This window comes from Lithobates pipiens, unplaced genomic scaffold, assembly GCF_037356315.1.
Source record: "Lithobates pipiens isolate NorthernLeopardFrog02 unplaced genomic scaffold, aLitPip1_a1.2 Scaffold_16, whole genome shotgun sequence".
Taxonomy (NCBI): Eukaryota; Metazoa; Chordata; class Amphibia; order Anura; family Ranidae; genus Lithobates; species Lithobates pipiens.
In genome coordinates this window covers 384,226,138-384,247,511 of record NW_027507748.1, presented here as the reverse complement: position 1 = coordinate 384,247,511, position 21,374 = coordinate 384,226,138, and the positions used below count along the sequence as shown (strand labels likewise).

At 44.4% G+C, this 21,374-nt stretch overlaps 1 protein-coding gene across 1 annotated transcript; it reads right to left on the bottom strand.

Annotated features, from left to right (window-relative positions):
* Nucleotides 1-604: 604 nt before the first annotated feature.
* LIAT1 (ligand of ATE1) lies at nucleotides 605-19,121 on the bottom strand. The gene is made up of 2 exons (XM_077482246.1): nucleotides 18,699-19,121; nucleotides 605-3,976 (listed from the first exon to the last, which is right to left on the bottom strand). Exons 1-2 carry the CDS (start codon nucleotides 18,898-18,900, stop codon nucleotides 3,495-3,497), a joined length of 684 nt encoding a protein of 227 aa, XP_077338372.1. The 5' UTR covers nucleotides 18,901-19,121; the 3' UTR covers nucleotides 605-3,494.
* Nucleotides 19,122-21,374: the final 2,253 nt, after the last annotated feature.

The window sequence follows — 21,374 nt, the reverse complement described above, 5'->3', positions numbered from 1 at the left end:
TTGCATCCGACCAGCCTGGGTCTCACTAACTGACCTCCTCAGCCTCCCCCCTCCTGGGGGCACATCTTCCTTCCCTACTCTGCACCTCCTCTTCCTTTCCTGTTTCCACCTCCCGTTTGCCTCTTTGCCATCTGGCCTTCCTTTTTTTTTGTTTTTGTTTCGTTCCCCCTTTTTGTTCGTAGGAGTTCGGTTCGAGTTTTATTTTCTCCACATTTTGTGGACTGCTCCACACCCCAGCAGCCCCTGAGCAATTTAGCTCAGACACCTGTGTGTTGACCCCTGTCCTTGGTAGGAGGGTTATTGTTGTTTAACAGTTCATTCTACAAAATATGTTCTACCTGTGAATTCTTGTTATGCTTACTGCTTATATCCCCTGCACTGGATCTTTACAGCTATATTTGTTCTTCTTATATTTCAATAAAAAATATTGTACCAGAACAGTTTATTAAAAAAAAAAAAAAAGAAAGAAAAAAATATTTGGTAGCTGGTTACCATTTTTGTGTCTTTGAAACAGGCTCAAACAAGGTTATATATTTTTCAGAAATCCAATTTATACATATTTTTGCAAATTGACACATCTAATTAAAAGCCATAACTGGAAATATATGTTCGTGTGTACAATTTTACACCTATTTATTCATAATATAGTGCTATCGTGTTCTGTTGTGCTGTGCACAGTCATAGAGGGTTGTACAGATAATGCAATACATGATATGTTTTAAAGACAAGTGCATACAGTAATTTAAGAAAATGTTACAATAAAAAGAAACAAGAGGAGAGAGAGCCCTGCCCATATAAGCTTACAATCTGAAAAATAAAGGTTTATTTTCTGTACAGTTAGGGCCATGTCACATGAACAAAGAGTTTTAGCAGCTGCCAAAAAAGGTACAAAATTAGAGGATCACCTTCTCCCACGACCAATATCCAAATTATTGGTGGTAAAGGGACCCTGTTAGCAAAGGGTAACTTTGTGTATGTAAAAACCATACCTGTTTTTGTGTTACACACTGTGGTTTCTCCTGCTGTTTTGTATGTCACTACATGATGTATGAGCTGGCAGGAGGAACACAGCATGCTGTGGGGGAAACAGGTATGTGACCCACCCCACCGGTCAAACTCTTGCAGTGGCTGGGGAGCAGCGAAAAGGTGGACATTTCAACAAACACACCTCAGGAAAAGTTAAATATATTCCATCTTCTTTTATAGGTATACTTTTACATACAAGATGGCCCTAGGCTGACAGGGTCAATTTATACCAATTAACAGTTTCTTTTATCTTTCAGGGACTCTTGTTTTGAAGATATTTTTTTAAAGGGTATCTAAACTCAAGAACAAAAATGCAATACAATGCAGCTTATCAGTTCTTAAATATGGTGACTGTATTAGGCCGGCCATACACTGCTGAACCGGACGAGATTCAAACCGTTAATGTATCAAGTCGATCAACTGCAAATAGAGGGAGTACAATGGTGGAAATCCATAGTGGAGAAGGATCTGGGGGTTTTGGGAGATCATAAACTTAATAATAGCATGCAAAGCTAGCAAAGTCCTTTCTTGTATTAACCCCCCTGGCTGTATTCCCGAGTCTGGCTCGGGGTGAAAATTTAGTACCATTAGGGATAACCCCGACATTTTACATTTTTACCAGAAGAAACTGGGACCTAAGGTGGTTTGTAAAATATCCCAAAATGTGGCATTGATTGCAACTATTCATGTCACCCAGTTCTGATGATTATGTTGCACCAGTGGCTTGTACTTGTACCAGCATGCGTAATAGCTAGCTGTAGCAACAACCGGAGACCAGTTACACTTTGTTCAGAACAGTACAAAATACTGTTTTATAGCTGAACAACTGCTGGTGTGACAAAGCCCTTAAATTAAAATGATACTAAAGTCTCGTTTTTTTGTGTTTAAAAATAATAAACATGTTATACTTACCTGCTCTGTGCAATGGTTTTGCACAGAGCATCCCAAATCCTCCTCTTCTCACATCCCTCTTTGGTGCTCCTGGCTCCTCCCTCCGACCGAGTGCCCCCACAGCAAGAAGCTTGCTATGGGGTCACCCGAGCCGCAGCTCTGTATGTCCATTCAGTCATGGAGCTAGACCCCATCCCTCTCTGCTCATTGGCTCACTTACTTTAAATGACACCAGTGGGAGCCAGTGGCACTCCGCTACTGTCTCAGACAACGAGGAGGGAGAGTCCTGGGCAGCCAAGTCTCTCCTGAAACATTGCTGGATGCAGATGGGCTCAGGAAGTAGGGGGAGGGGGGGCTGGGGGAACTGCTGCACACAGATGGGTTTTTTTATCTTAATGCATAAAACGCATCAAGATAAAAAAAAAACTTCTGCCCTTACAATCACTTATTTTAATTAGTAAATCAGTGTTGTGTGGATCAAATTTGGATTGGAAAACATCTAAAGACAAATGTACTAGCCAATCCATTGATGGCAACAGGACACGAATTACATGGTAGGTTGTTTCAATAATTTTTTGTATAAGACAAGTCCATCTCTATTCACAATGCTTCCCAAACAGATCAAAGCTAAAGCTTGTCAGATTGTTCCTCTTATAATTATTTTAAGGTAGAAAGAGAAAACCATATCTGCATTATAGAATTTTTTATATAAATAAGGACAAATACAGTATAATAGAATTGTGAGGAACTGATGTATTCACTTAAAATGCATTCAGCCAGCTGACCAAAAGGGGGAAATTAAAAGATGGATACGATTGTAATGGAGGATTATCTTTAGTTAATGATGATAGGCTGACATCATCAGACATGTGCATGCCATTGCAGCCTGGGCACACACTAAAACAACCAGACATTGCCTCTTTGATTGAGTATTCTAGCATGCAGGAGGTAATAGCAAGAGGTACAGTGTAGAACAGCCCATCTCAACCTTTTTACCCCAAGGGAACCCCTAAATCTTTTTCAGGTCCAACCTAATTAATCATGGGTCAGTGATGAAAAAAATAACAATAAAATAGCTCTACATTGGTGATCAGAAGGAAGCATGCAACCCTTACAGTGGTGGTCAGAATGCCACACCTACAGAAGACTAAAAAAAAGTAACTGGTGTCATGCTGATGGCACTGCTAAGTGGCATTGGACCTGGAACTATTCAAGCACCATCAAGTGGAAGGTTGGTCAGTTCAAAGGACCCTTAGCAATCTCTGGAGGAACCTTTTAGAGTTCCAAGGAACCCTGGCTGAGACTGGCTGGTGTAGAGAGTCCAGAAGACTTTCATTTTCTAATGCATCCCTATGGCACTTGCAGCTGTATATCCTTACTTACACAAAAAACATTTTTTATGTAAATTCTGCAAATTTTAGCCTAAAGTGTGAAACAATGCACAACAATTTTTACTTTTCCCTACAAAATGATATAGAACTTGAAATGTTTGTATATATTGTACTTGTTGCCACAAAGTTCAAACTGTTATAAGACCATTTCAGAGCATTGCCACGTTACTACAAAGCTCAAGCCATTTAGCGACCATTTCTGAGCAAATTTTTGATCATGTTTGGTAAGTGTGAGCTCAGCTTTGTTTTATTTGTATTCTCCTCAGCAGTCCTTGATGGGGATTCATCAGCATTAGTGTTCTCAGAGGTGCTAATTCCTTTGTTGTAAACTGTTGGGAAAGGTCCCTTAGGCTCTTGTAATAAAGCTTCTGAATTATGGACAGATTTTTGAGCAGCCAACAGATAACGCTTCCTTCTGTTGATTTTATATTGACGGATTCTTTCCTCTTCTGCTGTTGGGTCGTCAAGAACTCCCTCCCAACGCAAACTCTCATTATATACAACTTCTTGTGTTGTGGTAGATAAAATGGCAGTGTCAGCAGATTTGATACTTGTCTTATTAGCTACACCATCTGAATTGTCTGTGGCTTCACTTATCATAGTAACCGGCGTCTCTGAAGATGATGGAATACTTTTCTGGTTGTTTAAACTCTTGTGGATGCTCTTATCTGTAAAATAAATGTCTACATTAAGAAATATATATATATATATATATATATATATATATATATATATATATGAATGATATAGAGCCTTCAATTGTTTGTGATATCTGAACTGCATTAATACTTGCAACTAAATACTTCCATTGATTGTAGGTTTTTAACACATCTTGCCTGGTTTTGTCTTGAGCGATAAGGTTACCTGACCCATACAGTCTTCTTTGTGTACAGTATTCACAAAAGTTAGTCTACAACAGGGATGAAAGATCAAATCACTTAGCATAAAGCTGAGAAATATATGTTACAATGATAATGGAGGACATGTGTCAGGTTTCTTCACTCCAGGTTCAAAGATACTGTAGTTTTTATTATTCAGTTTTTTTAATTTTTTTACATGCTTATAAGGCTAAAATTACTTTTCTGCTTTTGAAAGTTAATCAGTCAAGCTCTCCTTGTAAAAGAATCATTTATACAATTACCTTTGCTGCTAAATGTGCTGCTGAACATTGCTCCATTAATGAGGAATGGTCCCCACAAGTCTGCTGGGAAACCAGCACTTCTGAGAGTGCCTATCTCCTGGATCTTCACAGGTCCCACTGGTTTCATTTGCTGACCTGCATGGCAATACAGGAGACCATAGTGACTCATAAGCCAGCAGGAATAATCAGTAAGAGTGGAAGGATACAGGAGATCCGATCTACACTTCCAGAAGTGTTGGTTTTGCGTCTGACTTTTGGTTACGATTCTTTACGAATGAAGTGCCAGGAGCACGGGCAGCAGGAAAAGTAAGCATGTGCACAGCTCTTTTACAGGGAAAGCTTGACTGAGTAAACTTAAGAGTACTAACAACAGGGTCATCTAAAAGAGGCAGAACAGCATCATTTGCTTGGAGGCTTTTTTTTTCTGGTTTAACTTTTAGACATAACACACTGGGGGGGTTTTCATTTCCTTCCCTTCTAAAACTTTCTGGCCCACCTCCTAGTTTGCCTGAGCAACTTCCAAGTTCTCTGAGCTTCTATTTGCCTAGTATTTCTTGTATTCAGTGTCGGATTTCCCAAGTACCGACCCCGGCTTCGTCTTCCGTTTGTGCTTGTCTGCCACTCGCGCTGACCTTGGCTCATTTTCTGGATCCTCTTCTGCCTCTTGCAATCTGTACTCTGAATATTTGAGTGGTCGAATGATGATTCGTATCATCAGCTGGACATGCCTGGGGGCTGCAACCTGGTTTCAGCTTGCTACAAGTCCATCCCCACCATCAGGGGCCCTGGTGAAGAAGCAGACTGGGGCTTAAACCTTGCATCCTGGAGAACCCCGGGTTGGCGTTCTACAAAGGCTCATTACCACAGGAACCTGTCATCCCCTATCAATTCTTATATCAGTCACCTTAAGTGTAATTTTGTCCTGATGTAGCACCCTGGTGTTTAGGCAGGGTTACTCCTAAATTTACCTGCCAGCTATAGCTACCTTGGCCCATTGTTAGAGATCAATTAATTTCACTCTAATGGCACGTACAAACGATTGGAATTCTCGTCAGAAAAAGCTATGATGGTTTTCCCGTCGGAATTCCGACTGAATTCTGCTCAAATTGTCTTGCCTACACACGGTCACACCAAATTCCGAACGCAGTGACGTACAACACGTATGACCGGACTAGAAAAAGGAAGTTCAATACCTAGTAGCCAATAGCTTCCATCTCGTAGTTGAATCTGAGCATGCGTGAGTTTTTGCACGTCGGAATTGCATACACACGGTCAGAATTTTCGGGGGGTGTCTTACATTCGGGGAAAGACGGTAGCGGTAAAAAAAAACACTTCTGGGTTTAACCAATCTTGTTTTTAAGGGGTGTGGCAAGGGGTGTGTCCTATGCCAGGATACTTTTGATGATAGGTGTCCCTCATTCCCATCTCACAAAGCTGGGAGGTATGTATATATTCAATAAATACAGCATTATATATTAGCAGTTTACAAGAGATTGAGCGCCCATGGAGGACATCAGCAGTGTTATGATACAAGTCACAGAATAATGACCAGGCAGGGTACATAAAGTTATTTGAAACACAGGCCTAGCTGAAAGAATTACAGTTCTTATATCTGTCTTTTAAATGTGTAATTAACTATATGGGCATTTCCTTTAGAGAAATGTTGTTTACAAGGGTTATATAACATTTTATACATATATTTTTATTTTTAATTAAATGAATTAATGTTAATCAGAATGTCTCAATGATCATTTATTAGTACAATGTGAGTGATTTCAAAATAAGAATCTTTTCGAGAGCGGTCATATGCACTGACAGCTATCCGCAGAATTACTCTTGTAAACTGTAAAATGACTTGGGCGCCACCTAATGGCCTCACATGAGCAATGTTTTCCAGTTAGCAATGTTCTGATACCTTTGATTGCAAGGTTCACTATTAAGGAGCCTTCATTAAACTGATATGGCTACTGTGCCTAACACATGAATCATTTTAGAGAAGATAACCAAAAGAATGAAAGGATTATTGCATTATAATGAGGATTTTTCTCAACACTCTGGGGAAATGTATGTAAAATCAATCACTAGCTTCTCACATAATCTTTAACATGTTAATGATATAGCAGAAGTCATTCTGAATCTTTTAAATCTGCTTCTTTCATTAAAATGATACCTGGCAAGCCTGTATAAAAGGTCCTTGTTCAGAAATGTTCTGTAACACAGGGACTTCCGATGGAGATTAAGTGCCTATTTAAGCACACATTACATAGGCATAGTCCACTGTTGTCAGCATCAGGAAACCTCTCTAAAGTAGAAATAAAGGCATTTTTTTTCTTATTTTGGATAGAGTAATAGGGGGTTATAACTCAGTATTTTGCCATTTGTCTCCCAATGGGGAGATTTCCCTTCACTTCCTGTCCCATAGCCAAAACAGGAAGTGAGAGGACATCCCTCCAAACTGAGGGAATCCTGGAGTGTCACCAGGGTCACCATAACTAGTATCCTCATTGGAAATTGTCCTCTCTATTTTTGTTTTGGTGTCAACCCAAAATTTGGGATTTTCTTTTACTTTCACTCTCGTCTATAACACTAAACAAGAACATTTGAGAAGGTGAATCTCACTAATGGGGGCACAGACAGCAATAAAAACCTGAGTTTGAATCCCTCTTACTATATCCAAACCTAAAAAAGTTTTGCCTTTAGTTATACCTTAGCCCTTGTACACACGGTCGGACATTCCGACAACCAAATCCGTCGGATTTTGTCCAACGGATTTTGTCCGAAACTGTTGCATACACATAGTCTGACAAAGTTGTCAGAAAATCCGATCGTACTTAACGTGATGACGTTATTTCGTTAGGACGGGACTACGTTCAGGCTAGTAGCCAATAGCTTTGGTCTAGGAATTTGATCTGAACATGCATCACACTTTGTCCGATCAGAATTCTCTACACACAATCAGACAAAGTCTGATCGGATCATGTTGTCGGAAAATTTTATAGCCCAGCTGGAAAACTTGGTCCTTCGGATACTCCGACGGAGACAGTCCGATGGAGCCCACACACTGTCGGATTATCCGACAACACGATCCTATCGGACATTGTCCATCGGAATATCCGACCGTGTGTACAAGGGCTTAGACTACTTTCACACTTGGGCGGGCGGGCGTCCGTGGTAAACGGACGTTTTAGCGTGGCTATTCAGCCGCTAGCGGGTTGATTTTAACCTCCGCTAGCAGTTGAAAAAGGGTTAAAACCACCTACAAAGCATCGCTGCAGCGCCGGTTTGCCGGTGCTGCCCCATTGTTTTCAATAGGCAGGGGCGCTTTACTGGTCATGATCAGCCTTCTCTCCAGTACACGACCAATCCTCAATACTGTCCACCCATCAGCAGCAATCAGTTCACCTGCAGCCTCCTCTTTCATTTGACCACTGTCCCCTGTACACAGTCAGCTGCCAGTCTGCTTTCACCTTTTTCCTCCATTGTTCATTATTAGCTCCCACTATGCCCCCTCTTTCGTTCCTTCTTGATCCATCAAATCCTTCTCTGTGCTCTTTCATGATGTTCCACGGTCCAATTTCTTTCTTTGAGCACTGGTGGCTTAACTGTACCTCCTCTAAACCTCCAATCCACAATCAGCTGATGTTCTGCCTCCTTTACAAGTCCCCTCACAAGTCAATGAGCACCCCTTCAATGTCCAGGGCAATCTGCAGCAACATTCAGTTTCCAGTCTGCCTCTCTTACCGAGCACCCATCATCTCTATTCTCCACGATTAGATTCCACTTTGTTTTCTCCCACAATAAGCTCCCTCTCTCATTTCCTGATTAGATTGTTCTTCTACACCTGCTCCAGCTATCAGCTACAAGTGTCACACCAAATAATAAGTTTGCAGATAAAAATGTGAGCAGTAATGCATAGTGGTAGTATAAAATACACTGTACTGTATCTAAAAATCTATGAAAAGAGATGATTTTCTAAGCCTTCCAATTGGTTTTTCGCAAGGCAGTATCTATGATGTTATTTAATCATATGATTCTGAACACGGAGATAAATATCATCTAAATATAATATATTGTATCGTCTAAAGTCAGGATTCAAACAAATGCAGATATGAGCTGATCAATGCCTGATCTCAGCAGTCAACATAAGCCACTGCCTTGGCATGCCTTGTTTGTTCGGATCCAGCCTGTCTTATGTGGAGGTGCAGTAAAAAATGTCAGGGGGGGGGCAGAAGATGGGAGGTCAGCAGGGGATTGCATAGGGGATCAGCAAGGCAGTGGATATGGTCAGCAGTTTGTAGGGCAGTGTACAGAGGTCAGCAGGGCAGAGGATAGGGTCAGTTTTAAGGGCAATGTACAGAGGCTATTGGTTTGTAGGGCAGACAATTGGACAGCAAGGCAGTGTACAGGGAGTCAGCAGGGCAAAGGATGGGAGCTCAGCAGCGGATTGTACAGGAATCAGTAGGGCAGTGTACAGAGGGTCAGTAGGACAGAGGACAGGGGTTGCTGCTGGCAGGGCAGAGGACAGGGGTCACTGCTGGCAGGACACAGGACAGGGATCACCAATGCACAGGCAGAGGACAGGAGGATCGCCAGTGGAGTAGCAGAGGGCAGGGGGATCACCAGAGGAGAACCAGAGGACAGGGGGATCACCAGAGGAAAGGGGATCACCAGAGGAGAATCAGAGGACAGGGGATCACCAGAGGAGAAGCAGAGGACAGGGGGATCACCAGAGGAGAAGCAGAGGACAGGGGGATCACCAGAGGAGAAGCAGAGGACAGGGGGATCACCAGATGAGACGCAGAGGACAGGGGGATCACCAGTAGAGAGGCAGAGGAGAGGGGAATCACCAGTGGGGAAGCAGAGGACAGGGGGATCACCAGTGAAGAGGCAGCGGACAGAATGAATAACATTGAGGGGCAGCAAACAGGCGGGTCACTAATGGAGAAGCTGGGGATAGAGCTATTGCCAGTGGAGAGGCAGAGGACAGGCGGATCACCAGTGGAGAGGCAGCGAACAGGGGGATCACCTCTGAAGAGGCAGAGGACAGGTGGATCACCTCTGGAGAGACAGAGGACAGGGGATCACCAGTGGAAAGGCAGAGTACAAGCAGACCATCAGTGGAGAGGCAGAGGACAGGGGATTACCTGTGGAGAGACAGAGGACAGGGGAATCATCATTGGAGAGACAGAAGACAGGGGGTCACCAGTAAAGAGGCAGAGGATGGGGTATTACCTGTGGAGAGGCAGAGGACAGGGGGATCACCTGTGAAGTGGCAGAGGATGGGGGGGACATCTGTGGAAAGGCAGAGGATGGGGGTGGGGATCACCTGCGGAGAGTCAAAGTACAAGGGGAATCACCTGTGGGGAGGCAAAGGAGGAGGGATTGCCTATAGAGAGGCAGAGAGCAGGGGGATCACCAGGGGAGAGGCAAGGTGCAGAGGGATCACCAGTAGAAAGGCAGAGGACAGGCAGATCACCTGTGGAGTGGCAGAGAGTGTGTGTGTGTGTGTGTGTGTGTGGGGGGGGGGGGGGGTTCATCAGTGGAAAGGCAAAGGATGGGGGGGTCACTTGTGAAGAGGCAGAGGACAGGGGGATCAACAGTGGAGAAGCAGAAGACAGGGGGATCCCCAGTGGCAGGGCTCCTTTTTCCTAGCTACACTGCAAATAACTGAGATTGCATTCCTTTACACACACACACAGCGATGATCTGCACACTGTGTAACTGGCTGCTATGTTGCAGTGCTGATCTGTGTTTTTCCCTGGTCAGCACATTAGCACAGCTCCAGTAGCCACCTAAACACTGTGCAGATTGTAGCTCTGTGTAAAGGAATGAGATCTCAGTGAGGGGAGGAAGAGCTGTTTGCAGTGAGGGAAGAAGTTGCTCAGCAAATCTACCGGAGTGGAGGGGGATAGTCAAGAGGCTTTGGAAGGGGGGGGGGGGGGGGTACTCTTGTCTTGTCAGTGTAATGATATCTTGTCTTCTCAGTGTAATAGTAGGGTTTGGATGGGAAGATGGTTCGACATGGGGTCATGGAGTATAATATCTGACCCTTAGGCCAATGATCCCAGAAAAAAAACATGTAAAATCTAAAATCTACATTGACAATAGGAAGAAATCCGTTGTACATAAAACATGATTGTTGTTAAATGCTTTTGTTCAAATTTGTTTGCATATGGTATGCCAAGAACAGCTTGCAAAATCGCGAGCTGAACATGTCTATTGTGAAGAAGTATAATCTGAAAAGAATTAATGACCTTGTACTGAAGGCCATGTTATGACTATAGATGATCTATGTACTTGTGCTTGTCTGAGCAGGTATTTACTGTTTGCTGGAAGTTGAAACAATCCCTTAGATCATCCGTTTTAATAGTTGCCGACATACGGTAATACTGCATAATATCAATATTACGGCAATACTTGGAACAATATTTAAAAGGTTACACTTATTTTAGATGAATATGGCCCAAATTTGTCTGTCTCAAAAACTGCTTAATGGAAGTAACTTTTCTGGGGTTTTGATCCCATAATTTGGTGGGTAAATTTAACCAAACATACATTTCATTCTTAGGTAAATGGCATGAAACTAAATCAGAAATCAACAATTTATCAGATTAATATTGGAGCTTGGAGATCCTAATAAACGCACCACCTCCTTTAAATATGACAGAAAAGTGTATACCCAGAGGGCAAAAAATTTTAAGGTGCAAGAAAATCAATCAAAATCAAATTTACAAAGAATATAGAATTTTTATAACATAGATAGTATAAAACGATTTAAAAATCCGGCCAAAACAACCCAATGGTCAAAAAGTACAAAAGTGTGATTGCCTATGTGTCACTACAAACGTGGCTTCTTCTGGAGCTTTTGTAGGACCTTGTTATTAATACACGATCACTAAAACAGAGAAAAATAAAATCAGTTTTGCATTTTGATAATCAAAAATACATCCATATAGGGACCCCGAAAAGATAACTATTGTAACAGGAGGGCACAATTATGTGGGCATACCTGCATGGAGTTGCCTCTGCCTTCCCCCCTGGTGTTAGCTGATTAGGATGGTCAGATTATTCAGGTAATCAAGGGACGTTTGACCCTTCCTGCCCACCTGGGGCAGGAAGGAATGGGCCAATGAGAGTGGATGGAACTCTCTGGAAGCAGTGGGGCTCATTATATAAAGGGCCCACTATCCCAGGAGTTTTGCTAATAGGCTGAAGGTCTGGTAAAGAAGAGACCCCCCCGTTGTGTGCATTTTATGTGGTATGTCTCCTTACATATAAGGGGACTGGTTATTATAACGTTGAGGAAATATAAATTTGCTTGAGTCATCAAGGCTAAACAATTTTGAGAATGATAATTTGATTTGAGTTAGAGTTATGCCATGGCTATGAAAAGTGATGAATTTATTTGTAAACCAATAAAGGCCAATTTATGTAAATATTTGAGTGTCGTGTCCATTATTTGGTAAGTGTGTTTGGAGATGGGGGGGGGGGGGGGTGCAGAGTGTAATCCTATGACTTTACACCTTTTCAAAGTGATTACGGTTCCAAATGATCCCCTATACCAGTGATGGCGAACCTTGGCACCCCAGATGTTTTGAAACTACATTTCCCATGATGCTCACCTACACTGCAGAGTGCATGAGCATCATGGAAAATGTAGTTCCAAAACATCTGGGGTGCCAAGGTTCGCTATCACTGCCCTAGACCCACCAAGAGGTTCAATGGGGAACGCCTGTGCCACAAAAAAATGAGGGAAAAACTATTGCTCTATATAGTCACAATTGTAAAATTAAATATGCAAATTGATCATTATCTGTATCACCTGATTCCTTTAGGGTCATATGATTAATTATACATGAGGCTTTTACTAATTAAACAAATAAATGTCTTGTAATTGTAATGGGTTACCATGTAGCTCTTACCTGAGCACTCCCCTCTTTCAGTTTACTTTCATCTGGCAACAATATATCTGCCTCTGAATTGCCAGGTCTGCCCACCATGCTGGTTTTGGCTGCATTGCTTGCACCAATATAAAAACAAAATATTCCAGGCCATCCAGAAATGTTTCCAGAAGTAGCTTTGCAGTTACTCATGGGTCACAAAGAGTAGAGCTGCCAGGATTGTAGAAAAGTGAGTGAGGTGCATATAAGACCTTGGGAGGTGGATGTGAATATGACCTTTAGCCTAATACACACCATCAGTTTCGTACAACCCAGCGGCTTGGAGCTGTTATACTAACAACCCAATGTTAGTAGTGCTCTCAGCCATTGGCTGAGAGCACTGATTGGGAGCCGTACAGCTGCTGGTTTTCCAACATGGTCGTCTGGCAGAAGCCAGCCAAACGGCTGACATACACATGGGCCGAATGTTGGGCTATTTTATTGAACCAGCTGATGTCACCTGACATTCAGCCTGTGTGTACTATGCTTTACATAGATTACCCTTTTGTTTTGCAGCAGAAAGTACTCACCAGAAAAGGGGTCTGAATTGGAAGATTAAGACCGTGTACACACGATCGGAATTTCCGACAACAAATGTTCGATGTGAGCTTGTTGTCGGAAATTCCGACCATGTGTATGCTCCATCAGACATTTTCTGTTGGAATTTCCGACAACAAAAATTTGAGAGCTGGATCTCAAATTTTCCAACAACAAAATCCGTTGTCGTAAATTCAGTGTGTGTGTACACAATTCCGACACACACAAAATTCCACGCATGCTCGGAATCAAGCTGAAGAAATGCATTGGCTATTGAACTTAATTTCTCTCGGCTCGTCGTACGTTTTTTGCTAAAAAATTACATAGAATCCCAAAACATTATATATGTTTTTTTAGCAAACACCCTGAAGAATACAATGGTGGTCGTTGCAACTTTTTTTCTCGCACGGTATTTGCGCAGCAATTTTTCGAATGCTTTTTTTTGGAAAAAAAACAGTTTTGTGCTTAAAAAAAAAAAAATAAACACAGTAAAGTTAGCCCAATTTTTGCATAATGTGAAAGATGAAGTTACGCTGAGTAAATAGATACATAACATGTCACGCTTCAAAATTGCACACGCTCGTGGAATGGCGCCAAACGTCGCTACTTAAAAATCCCCATAGGCGACGATTTAATTTTTTTTTACTGGTTACCGTATATACTCGAGTATAAGCCGAAATTTTCAGCCTCTTTTTTGAGGCTGAAAGTGCCCCCCTCGGCTTATACTCGAGTCATCGCCGTCTGCCTGCCCGATCAGCGTGTCGAGCAGACAGACGGCGGACATTCTACTATTCAAAAGCCGCGCCTCCCTGTCTGTGATAGGCGGAACACTCAATTTCCCAGCAGTCAGTGGTCCGCCTATCACGGACATCCACTCATCCTCATACTACGGACGAGGATGAGAGGATGTCCGTGATAGGCGGAACACAGACTGCTGGGAAATTGAGTGTTCCGCCTATCACAGATGGAGGCGCGGCTTTTGAACAGAGGAATGGCCGCCGAGGCGCCGACGAAGAGCGGCGATCCTGGCATGGCAGAAGGACGGAGGCTCGGCACGGGACGGAGGCACGGGACGGAGGCACGGGACGACGGAGGCACGGGACGGAGGCACGGGACGACGGAGGCACGGGACGACGGAGGCACGGGACGGAGGCTCGGGACACAGGTAGGCTGGACACACAAGGCTGCACGGACACACACACAGGGATGGATGGACACACACACAGGGATGGATGGACACACACACAGGGATGGATGGACACACACACAGGGATGGATGGATGCACACACAGGGATGGATGGATGGACACACACACAGGGATGGATGGATGGACACACACACAGGGATGGATGGATGGACACACACACAGGGATGGATGGATGGACACACACACAGGGATGGATGGACACACACACAGGGATGGACGGATAGACACACACACAGGGATGGACGGATAGACACACACACAGGGATGGACGGATGGACACACACACACAGGGATGGACGGATGGACACACATACAGGGATGGACGGATGGACACACACACAGGGATGGACGGACACACACACAGGGATGGACGGACACACAGGGATGGATGGATGGACACACACACAGGGATGGACGGATGGACACACACACAGGGATGGACGGATGGACACACACACAGGGATGGACGGATGGACACACACACAGGGATGGACGGATGGACACACACACAGGGATGGACGGATGGACACACACACAGGGATGGACGGATGGACACACACACAGGGATGGACGGATGGACACACACACAGGGATGGACGGATGGACACACACACAGGGATGGACGGATGGACACACACACACAGGGATGGACGGATGGACACACATACAGGGATGGACGGATGGACACACACACAGGGATGGACGGACACACACACAGGGATGGACGGACACACAGGGATGGATGGATGGACACACACACAGGGATGGACGGATGGACACACACACAGGGATGGACGGATGGACACACACACAGGGATGGACGGATGGACACACACACAGGGATGGACGGATGGACACACACACAGGGATGGACGGATGGACACACACACAGGGATGGACGGATGGACACACACACAGGGATGGACGGATGGACACACACACAGGGATGGACGGATGGACACACACACAGGGATGGACGGATGGACACACACACAGGGATGGACGGACACACACACAGGGATGGACGGACACACACACAGGGATGGACGGACACACACACAGGGATGGACGGACACACACACAGGGATGGATGGACACACACACAGGGATGGATGGACACACAGGGATGGACGGACACACACAGGCATGTCTCACCCTCGGCTTATACACGAGTCAATAAGTTTCCCAGTTTTTTTGGGGTAAATTGGGGGCCTCGGCTTATATTCGGGTCGGCCTATACTCGAGTATATACGGTATATGTTTTGAGTTACAGAGGAGGTCTAGGGCTAGAATTATTGCTCTCGCTCTAACGTTCGCAGCGATACCTCACATGTGTGGTTTGGACACCGTTTTCATATGTGGGCGGGACTTACGTATGCGTTCGCTTCTGCATGCGAGCACATGGGGACAGGGGCGCTTTAAAAAAAAATATTTTTTTTTTTTTGTTCATTATACTTTATTTATTTTAGTTTGACTTTTTTTCCCCAAAAATATTTTTTTTTATCACTTTTATTCCTATTACAAGGAATGTAAACATCCCTTGTAATAGGAATATGGCATGACAGGTCCTCTTTACAGTGAGATATGGGGTCAATAAGACCCCACATCTCATCTCTAAGCTGGGAAGCCTGAAAAAAAAAAAAAAAGATTCTGGCTTTGATCGTATTGGCGAGTCGGTAGAAGCACCAGAGGGCGGCGGGAGGGGATGTCTATGGCTGGGTATTGCACGGTATCACCGACTATGGCTGGGTATGGCTGGGTATCTCAGAGTATGGCGTTGCAGAGTATTGCGTTGCAGAGCATTGCAGGATATTGGCGGGTGTTGCAGAGCATTGCAGAGTGTTGCAGGGTATTGGCGGGTGTTGTAGAGCATTGCAGAGTGTTGCAGGGTATTGCTGCTGACACCGATTTCTTCCCCCTCCGCTGTTCCGATCGGTACAGGGAGGGGGAGGGAGGAACCGGCGTCATAACATGATGCCGGTTTGTTTACAAGTGATCACTCCGTCATTTGACGGAGCGATCACGCGGTTAACGACCGCGATGAGCGGCTGTTTACCGTGATCCGTGATGCGCCGGGTCCTGTGGACCCGGCGGTCACGGATGCTCTGGAGTGCACGCCCCAGGGGGCGCGCGAGAGCGGAATTTAAACAACCGCCCTGTAGCTGTCATTCGGCTATGGGCCGGTTGTTAAGTGGTTAAATACCACCAAAAGAAAGCTCTATTCGTGTGAAGAAAATTATAAAAAATGTGTTTGGGTACAGTGTAGCATGACCGCGCAATTGTCGTTCAAAGTGCAACAGCGCAGAAAGCTGAAAAATGGCCTGGGCAGGAGGGGGTGTTCGTGCCTGGTAGGCAAGTGGTTAAACACTGAAAGCTCTGGCTGTTTGTGCTAAAGCGCAGTTTTTAGTGGGGCGCTTTTAACCCCCAAAAAAGGGTTAAAAACTCCCGGGTTGCAGCACTTTCGAAGCGCTTCCCATTCATTGCAATGGGTAGGGCATTTTGGGAGCACTAAATACAGCGCTACCAAACCGCCCCAAAGATGCTGCTTAGAGGACTTTTCTGAACGTCCCGCAACCGTACCACCCGGGGGTGAAAGCACCCATTGTAATGTATGGGAGGCAGTTTTCAGGCGCTATTTCTAGCGCTAAAACACCTGAAAACTACCTCAGTGTGAAACGGGTCTTACTCCTGGCTTTTGTACTAGTGACAACTGTAAAATTTTGGTTTTCAGTTTTGGTGACAATGGCCACTAATGCCGCGTACACACGGGCGGACTGTATGGCGTACTTAGTCCGTCGAAACACATTTCAGCGGACAGTCCGCTCGTGTGTGGGCTTCAGCGGACTTTTTCAGCGTGCAGTCTGGCGTACTAAGTATTTCGGATTTTTCGAAATTCTGTCCGTCGTACTTTGGTTTCAGCGGACAATCCGCTCGTCAGTAGGCTAGTTCGACGGACTAAGAATGGCGCATGCTCAGAAAGGATTTACACGGTGGAAGGGTGCTTTGCTGTGTATTGGACTTCCTATTTCTAGTCCCGTCGTACGTGCTGTACACGTCATCGCGCAAGCTTTCGACGGACTGTTTGTGCATCCGTGTGTGGTCAAGTCCGTTCAGTCGAAAGTATGACGGACTGTCCGTCGGATTGTATGACGGACTAAGTACGCCATACAGTCCGCCCGTGTGTACGCGGCATAAGATACACAGAGGGAATGTATCTACCCAGATACCAATGAAAACCTGGCAGGGGTTTTAACTCTCTCTTCATAACTATTAAAAAGCTTTGCAAATAAATATATACTTTAAACCCTTGAGAAATCATATAATTAAATAAACACACTGTAACATGAATAATTAATTACATGCCTTCAAAAGCTGGTGTACACCATAGATTGATACTAGGGTGGGGATGATGATGATGATGATTGATTATGATTTATAATGATTGGGTGATGATGAGGGAGTGGTTGGCTAATCATGATTTATAATTATTATGATGGATGATAAGTGACTGATTATGATTTATAATGATTATGGTTGATGATGATGGATTAAATATGCTTTCTAATGATTGGGTGATGAAAATGATTGATGGAATTCAATTTATAATGATTGGGTGATTAAAATGATTGATTGAATATGATTTATAATGATTGGGTGATGATGATTCATCGTGATTTATAATTTTTAAGATGGATGGTGAGTGGCTGATTATGATTTATAATGATTATGGTGGATGATGATCGATTGATTGTGATTTATAACAATTGGCTGATGAAGCTGATTGATTGAATATGATTTATAATGACTGGGTGCTAATGAGTGAGTGGTCATCATTTATAATGATTATGATGTGTGATAAATGATTAATTACAATTTATGATTGGGTAACGATGATTGATTGAATATGATGATTGGGTGAGGATGAGGGATTAATAATGATATGTAATTACCATAATGGGTGGTGAGTGATAGATTATGATTTTTATTGATTAATGGTGGATGATAATGGATTGATTATGATTTATAACGATTGGGTGATGAGAATTATTGATTGAATATGATTTATAATGATTGGGTGATAATGAATGAGTGATTATCATTTATAGTGATTAGGATGGGTGATAAGTGATTAATTACGATTTATAATGATTGGATAATGATGATTGATGGATTATGATTGATAATGATTGGGTGAGGATGAGTGATTAATCATGATTTATAATTATTATGATGGATGGTGAGTGATTAATGATTAGGGTGGTGGATGATGGATTATGATTTATAATGATTGGGTGATTAAGATGATTGATTGAAAATGATTTTAAATGATTGGGTGATGATGAGTGATTAATCATGATTTATAACTGATATGATGGATGGTGAGTGATTGATTATGATTTATAATACTTATGGTGGATGATGAGTAAATGATTATGATGGGGTGATTATGATAGTTGATTGAATATGATTTCTAATGATTATGATGAAGAGGGTGATCGATGATGTGTATGATACAATATAGGGTAATACTCTACATGCACTGCACTCAGTAAGTCCATCTCACCTATTTCATCCGAGGTAGGTGGAGTGCTGGACGTGTGCCCTCTTTTGTTGTTAATATTGGTAGTCTTCTGGTTACTTTTTACTTTCTTCTTTGCTTTTTGTTTGCTCTTCTCGCCACGATCGGCCGTGGATCTAGCAGACTGCTTGACAGATTTAGTTTGCCCTTTAACTCCGACTTGCTGATCAGCCCCGACAATTTCCATGGTCTCCCTGCAACTGTCAAGTCAGCAGAGTGAAGTAGAGTTGCCTTCTTCCCTAGCTGAGCCCATATAAGGTTCCCCCCATACACGAGATCGTGCAGTTCTGTTGATCCGATGTAATAACCTCGGCGCTAGAGGCAGCTCCAGACATCTGAGGAGCTGCACACGTGGAGGACTAGGACGCGTCTCCATGGTAACCAGACTCTTGTATTGTTCCTCCACCAATAATCTGGGGCTCATGATCACAGAGGGTGTGGACACCGGCAACTCTGTCATTTCATCATTCAGGGAAGAGTAGGAGTTTCACTTTAGAGGAGAGGAACTGACGAGCTTTAACTTTAACCACTTGCTTACTGGGCACTTAAACCCCCCTCAGTCCCAGACCAATTTTCAGCTTTCAGAGCTGATGCATTTTGAATGACAATTGCGCGGGCATACAACACTGTACCCAAATGAAATTTTTATCATTTTTTTCCCACAAATAGAGCTTTATTTTGGTGGTATTTAATTAAAGCTGGGAGTTTTATTTTTTGCTAAACAAACAAAAAAAGATGCAAAAAAAAATCATGTTTAATAGTTTGTTATAAAACAGGTCATTTTTCTCCTTCATTGAAGTGCGCTGATGAGGCAGCACTGATAGGCTGCACTGGTGGGCACTGATAGGCTGCACTGGTGGGCACTGATAGGCATAGTTAAGGTGGCACCAATAGGCACAGATAAGTTAGTACTGATGGGCACAGATAAGGCGGCACTGATGGGCACAGATAAGATGGCACGGATGGGTGGCACGAATGGGTGGCACGGATGGGTGGCACTAAGGGGCACTGATAGGTACCACTGATAGATGGGACTGATGGGCACTGATAGCTGGCACTGATAGGTGGCACTGCTGGGCACTGATGGGTGGCACTGATGGGCACTGGTAGATGACACTGATGGGCACGGATATGTGGCACTGGGGTGCAGCACCGTTGTTGAGGCAGATTGCGGGCACTGATGGGTGGCACTGTGGGCACTGCTGGGTGGCACTGTGGGCACTGCTGGGTGGCACTGACGGGGGGCACTTATTTATTGATGAGGTGGCACTGGCAGGGGGCAGGTGGGCACTGGCAGGGCTGGCCGTGATCGGGACATCAGTCAGATGGCCAGTGATCGGCTCTTTTTTTGTTCTCCTCGCACTGTCAGCGCAAGGAGGAATAATAGCCGATTACCGGCTCCGTTGTATCACATGATCAGCTGTCATTAGCTGACAGCTGATCACGTGGTAAGGGGTCGGGATCGACCCCTTGCTTGGATCCGTGATCAGGCGAGTCTCATAGACTTCCTGATCACAGAGCGTGCCGCGCGCCCCTCTGGGGGCGCGCAGGCCGCTCGTGCACGGGACGACGTCGTCCCGGCAAAGGAGGTCCGCGCTGTAGCCGTCATTTGGCTATAGCGAGGATCTCTACTGGTTAAACCCAAAGAATACAAATGGCATAAAATACAGCTGACCTGTCCTTAGATGTGCTGGCTTTGTTTTTGTTTTTCAAGCTAAGAACATTTTAGAAAGAAAAGTGCCCCTTCATCCTCCCAGATTTCCAGTGTTCTTGTAGCTTCCTGCGAGCTGAACTAAAATCTCCAACAATGTTATCAGCTTTCCCAGCTATCATCTGTAAACTCAGCTCCTCCCCCTTTCCATTACATAGCGGGGGGGGGGGGGGTTGTGGTGTTTGCAGACAATAGAGTAATAATGTTACCTCAGTGGGGCCTGGTGATTCGCCAATAACATATTTCTCTCCTCATGTGACAACCCTCATGGTGCTTTATCCATTCAGGAGAAGTGTTGTCACTCTAGGCCAGGACTACAGAACCCCCCATCAATTACCTAGAGTGGAGGTGTTTTGTAGTTAAAGAGGGGTTCCACCCTAAAGTGGAACTTCCGCTGATCGGAACCCTCCCCCCTCTCCGGTGTCCCAATTGGCACCTTTCAGGGGGGAGGGGGGTGCAGATACCTGTCAAAGACAGGTATTTACACCCACTTCCGGGCATAGACTCCCACGGGAGTCTATGCCTCTTCCTGTCCCTGCTCGCTGTCTGCTTGGACACACACGGGTCCCAGAGACAGCGCGGACAATTCTAATTGCGCTGCGCGACTCGTGCATGCGCAGTAGGGAACCGGGAAGTGAAGCCGCAGCGCTTCACTTCCTGATTCCCTCACCTAGAATGGTGGCGGCAGCAGCCGCGAGCCGAGCGATCGATCGGCCTCGGCTGCCGGCATCGCTGGACCCCGGGACAGGTGAGTGTCCATTTATTAAAAGTCAGCAGCTGCGATAACATTGTTCAGTATTTTACTTTCACAAAGTGAAAAGGACTCTGGATTTCTGACAGAATCAGCTGGGATTTTCTGTACTTTCTGAAAAACTTCCAGGCCTGAAAGAGGAAAGCTATTGCAGCCACCACATCTAAGAACTGGTAAAGCTGCAAAGCAGTGCCTTGAA

Coding starts and splice junctions, on each gene's coding strand:
- LIAT1 (XM_077482246.1), bottom strand. CDS start 18,900: ATGGAAATTGTCGGGGCTGATCAGCAAGTCGGAGTTAAAGGGCAAACT. Junction 3,977..18,698: donor ACCTACCTCGGATGAAATAG/GTGAGATGGACT, acceptor TTTATTTTACAG/ATAAGAGCATCCACAAGAGT.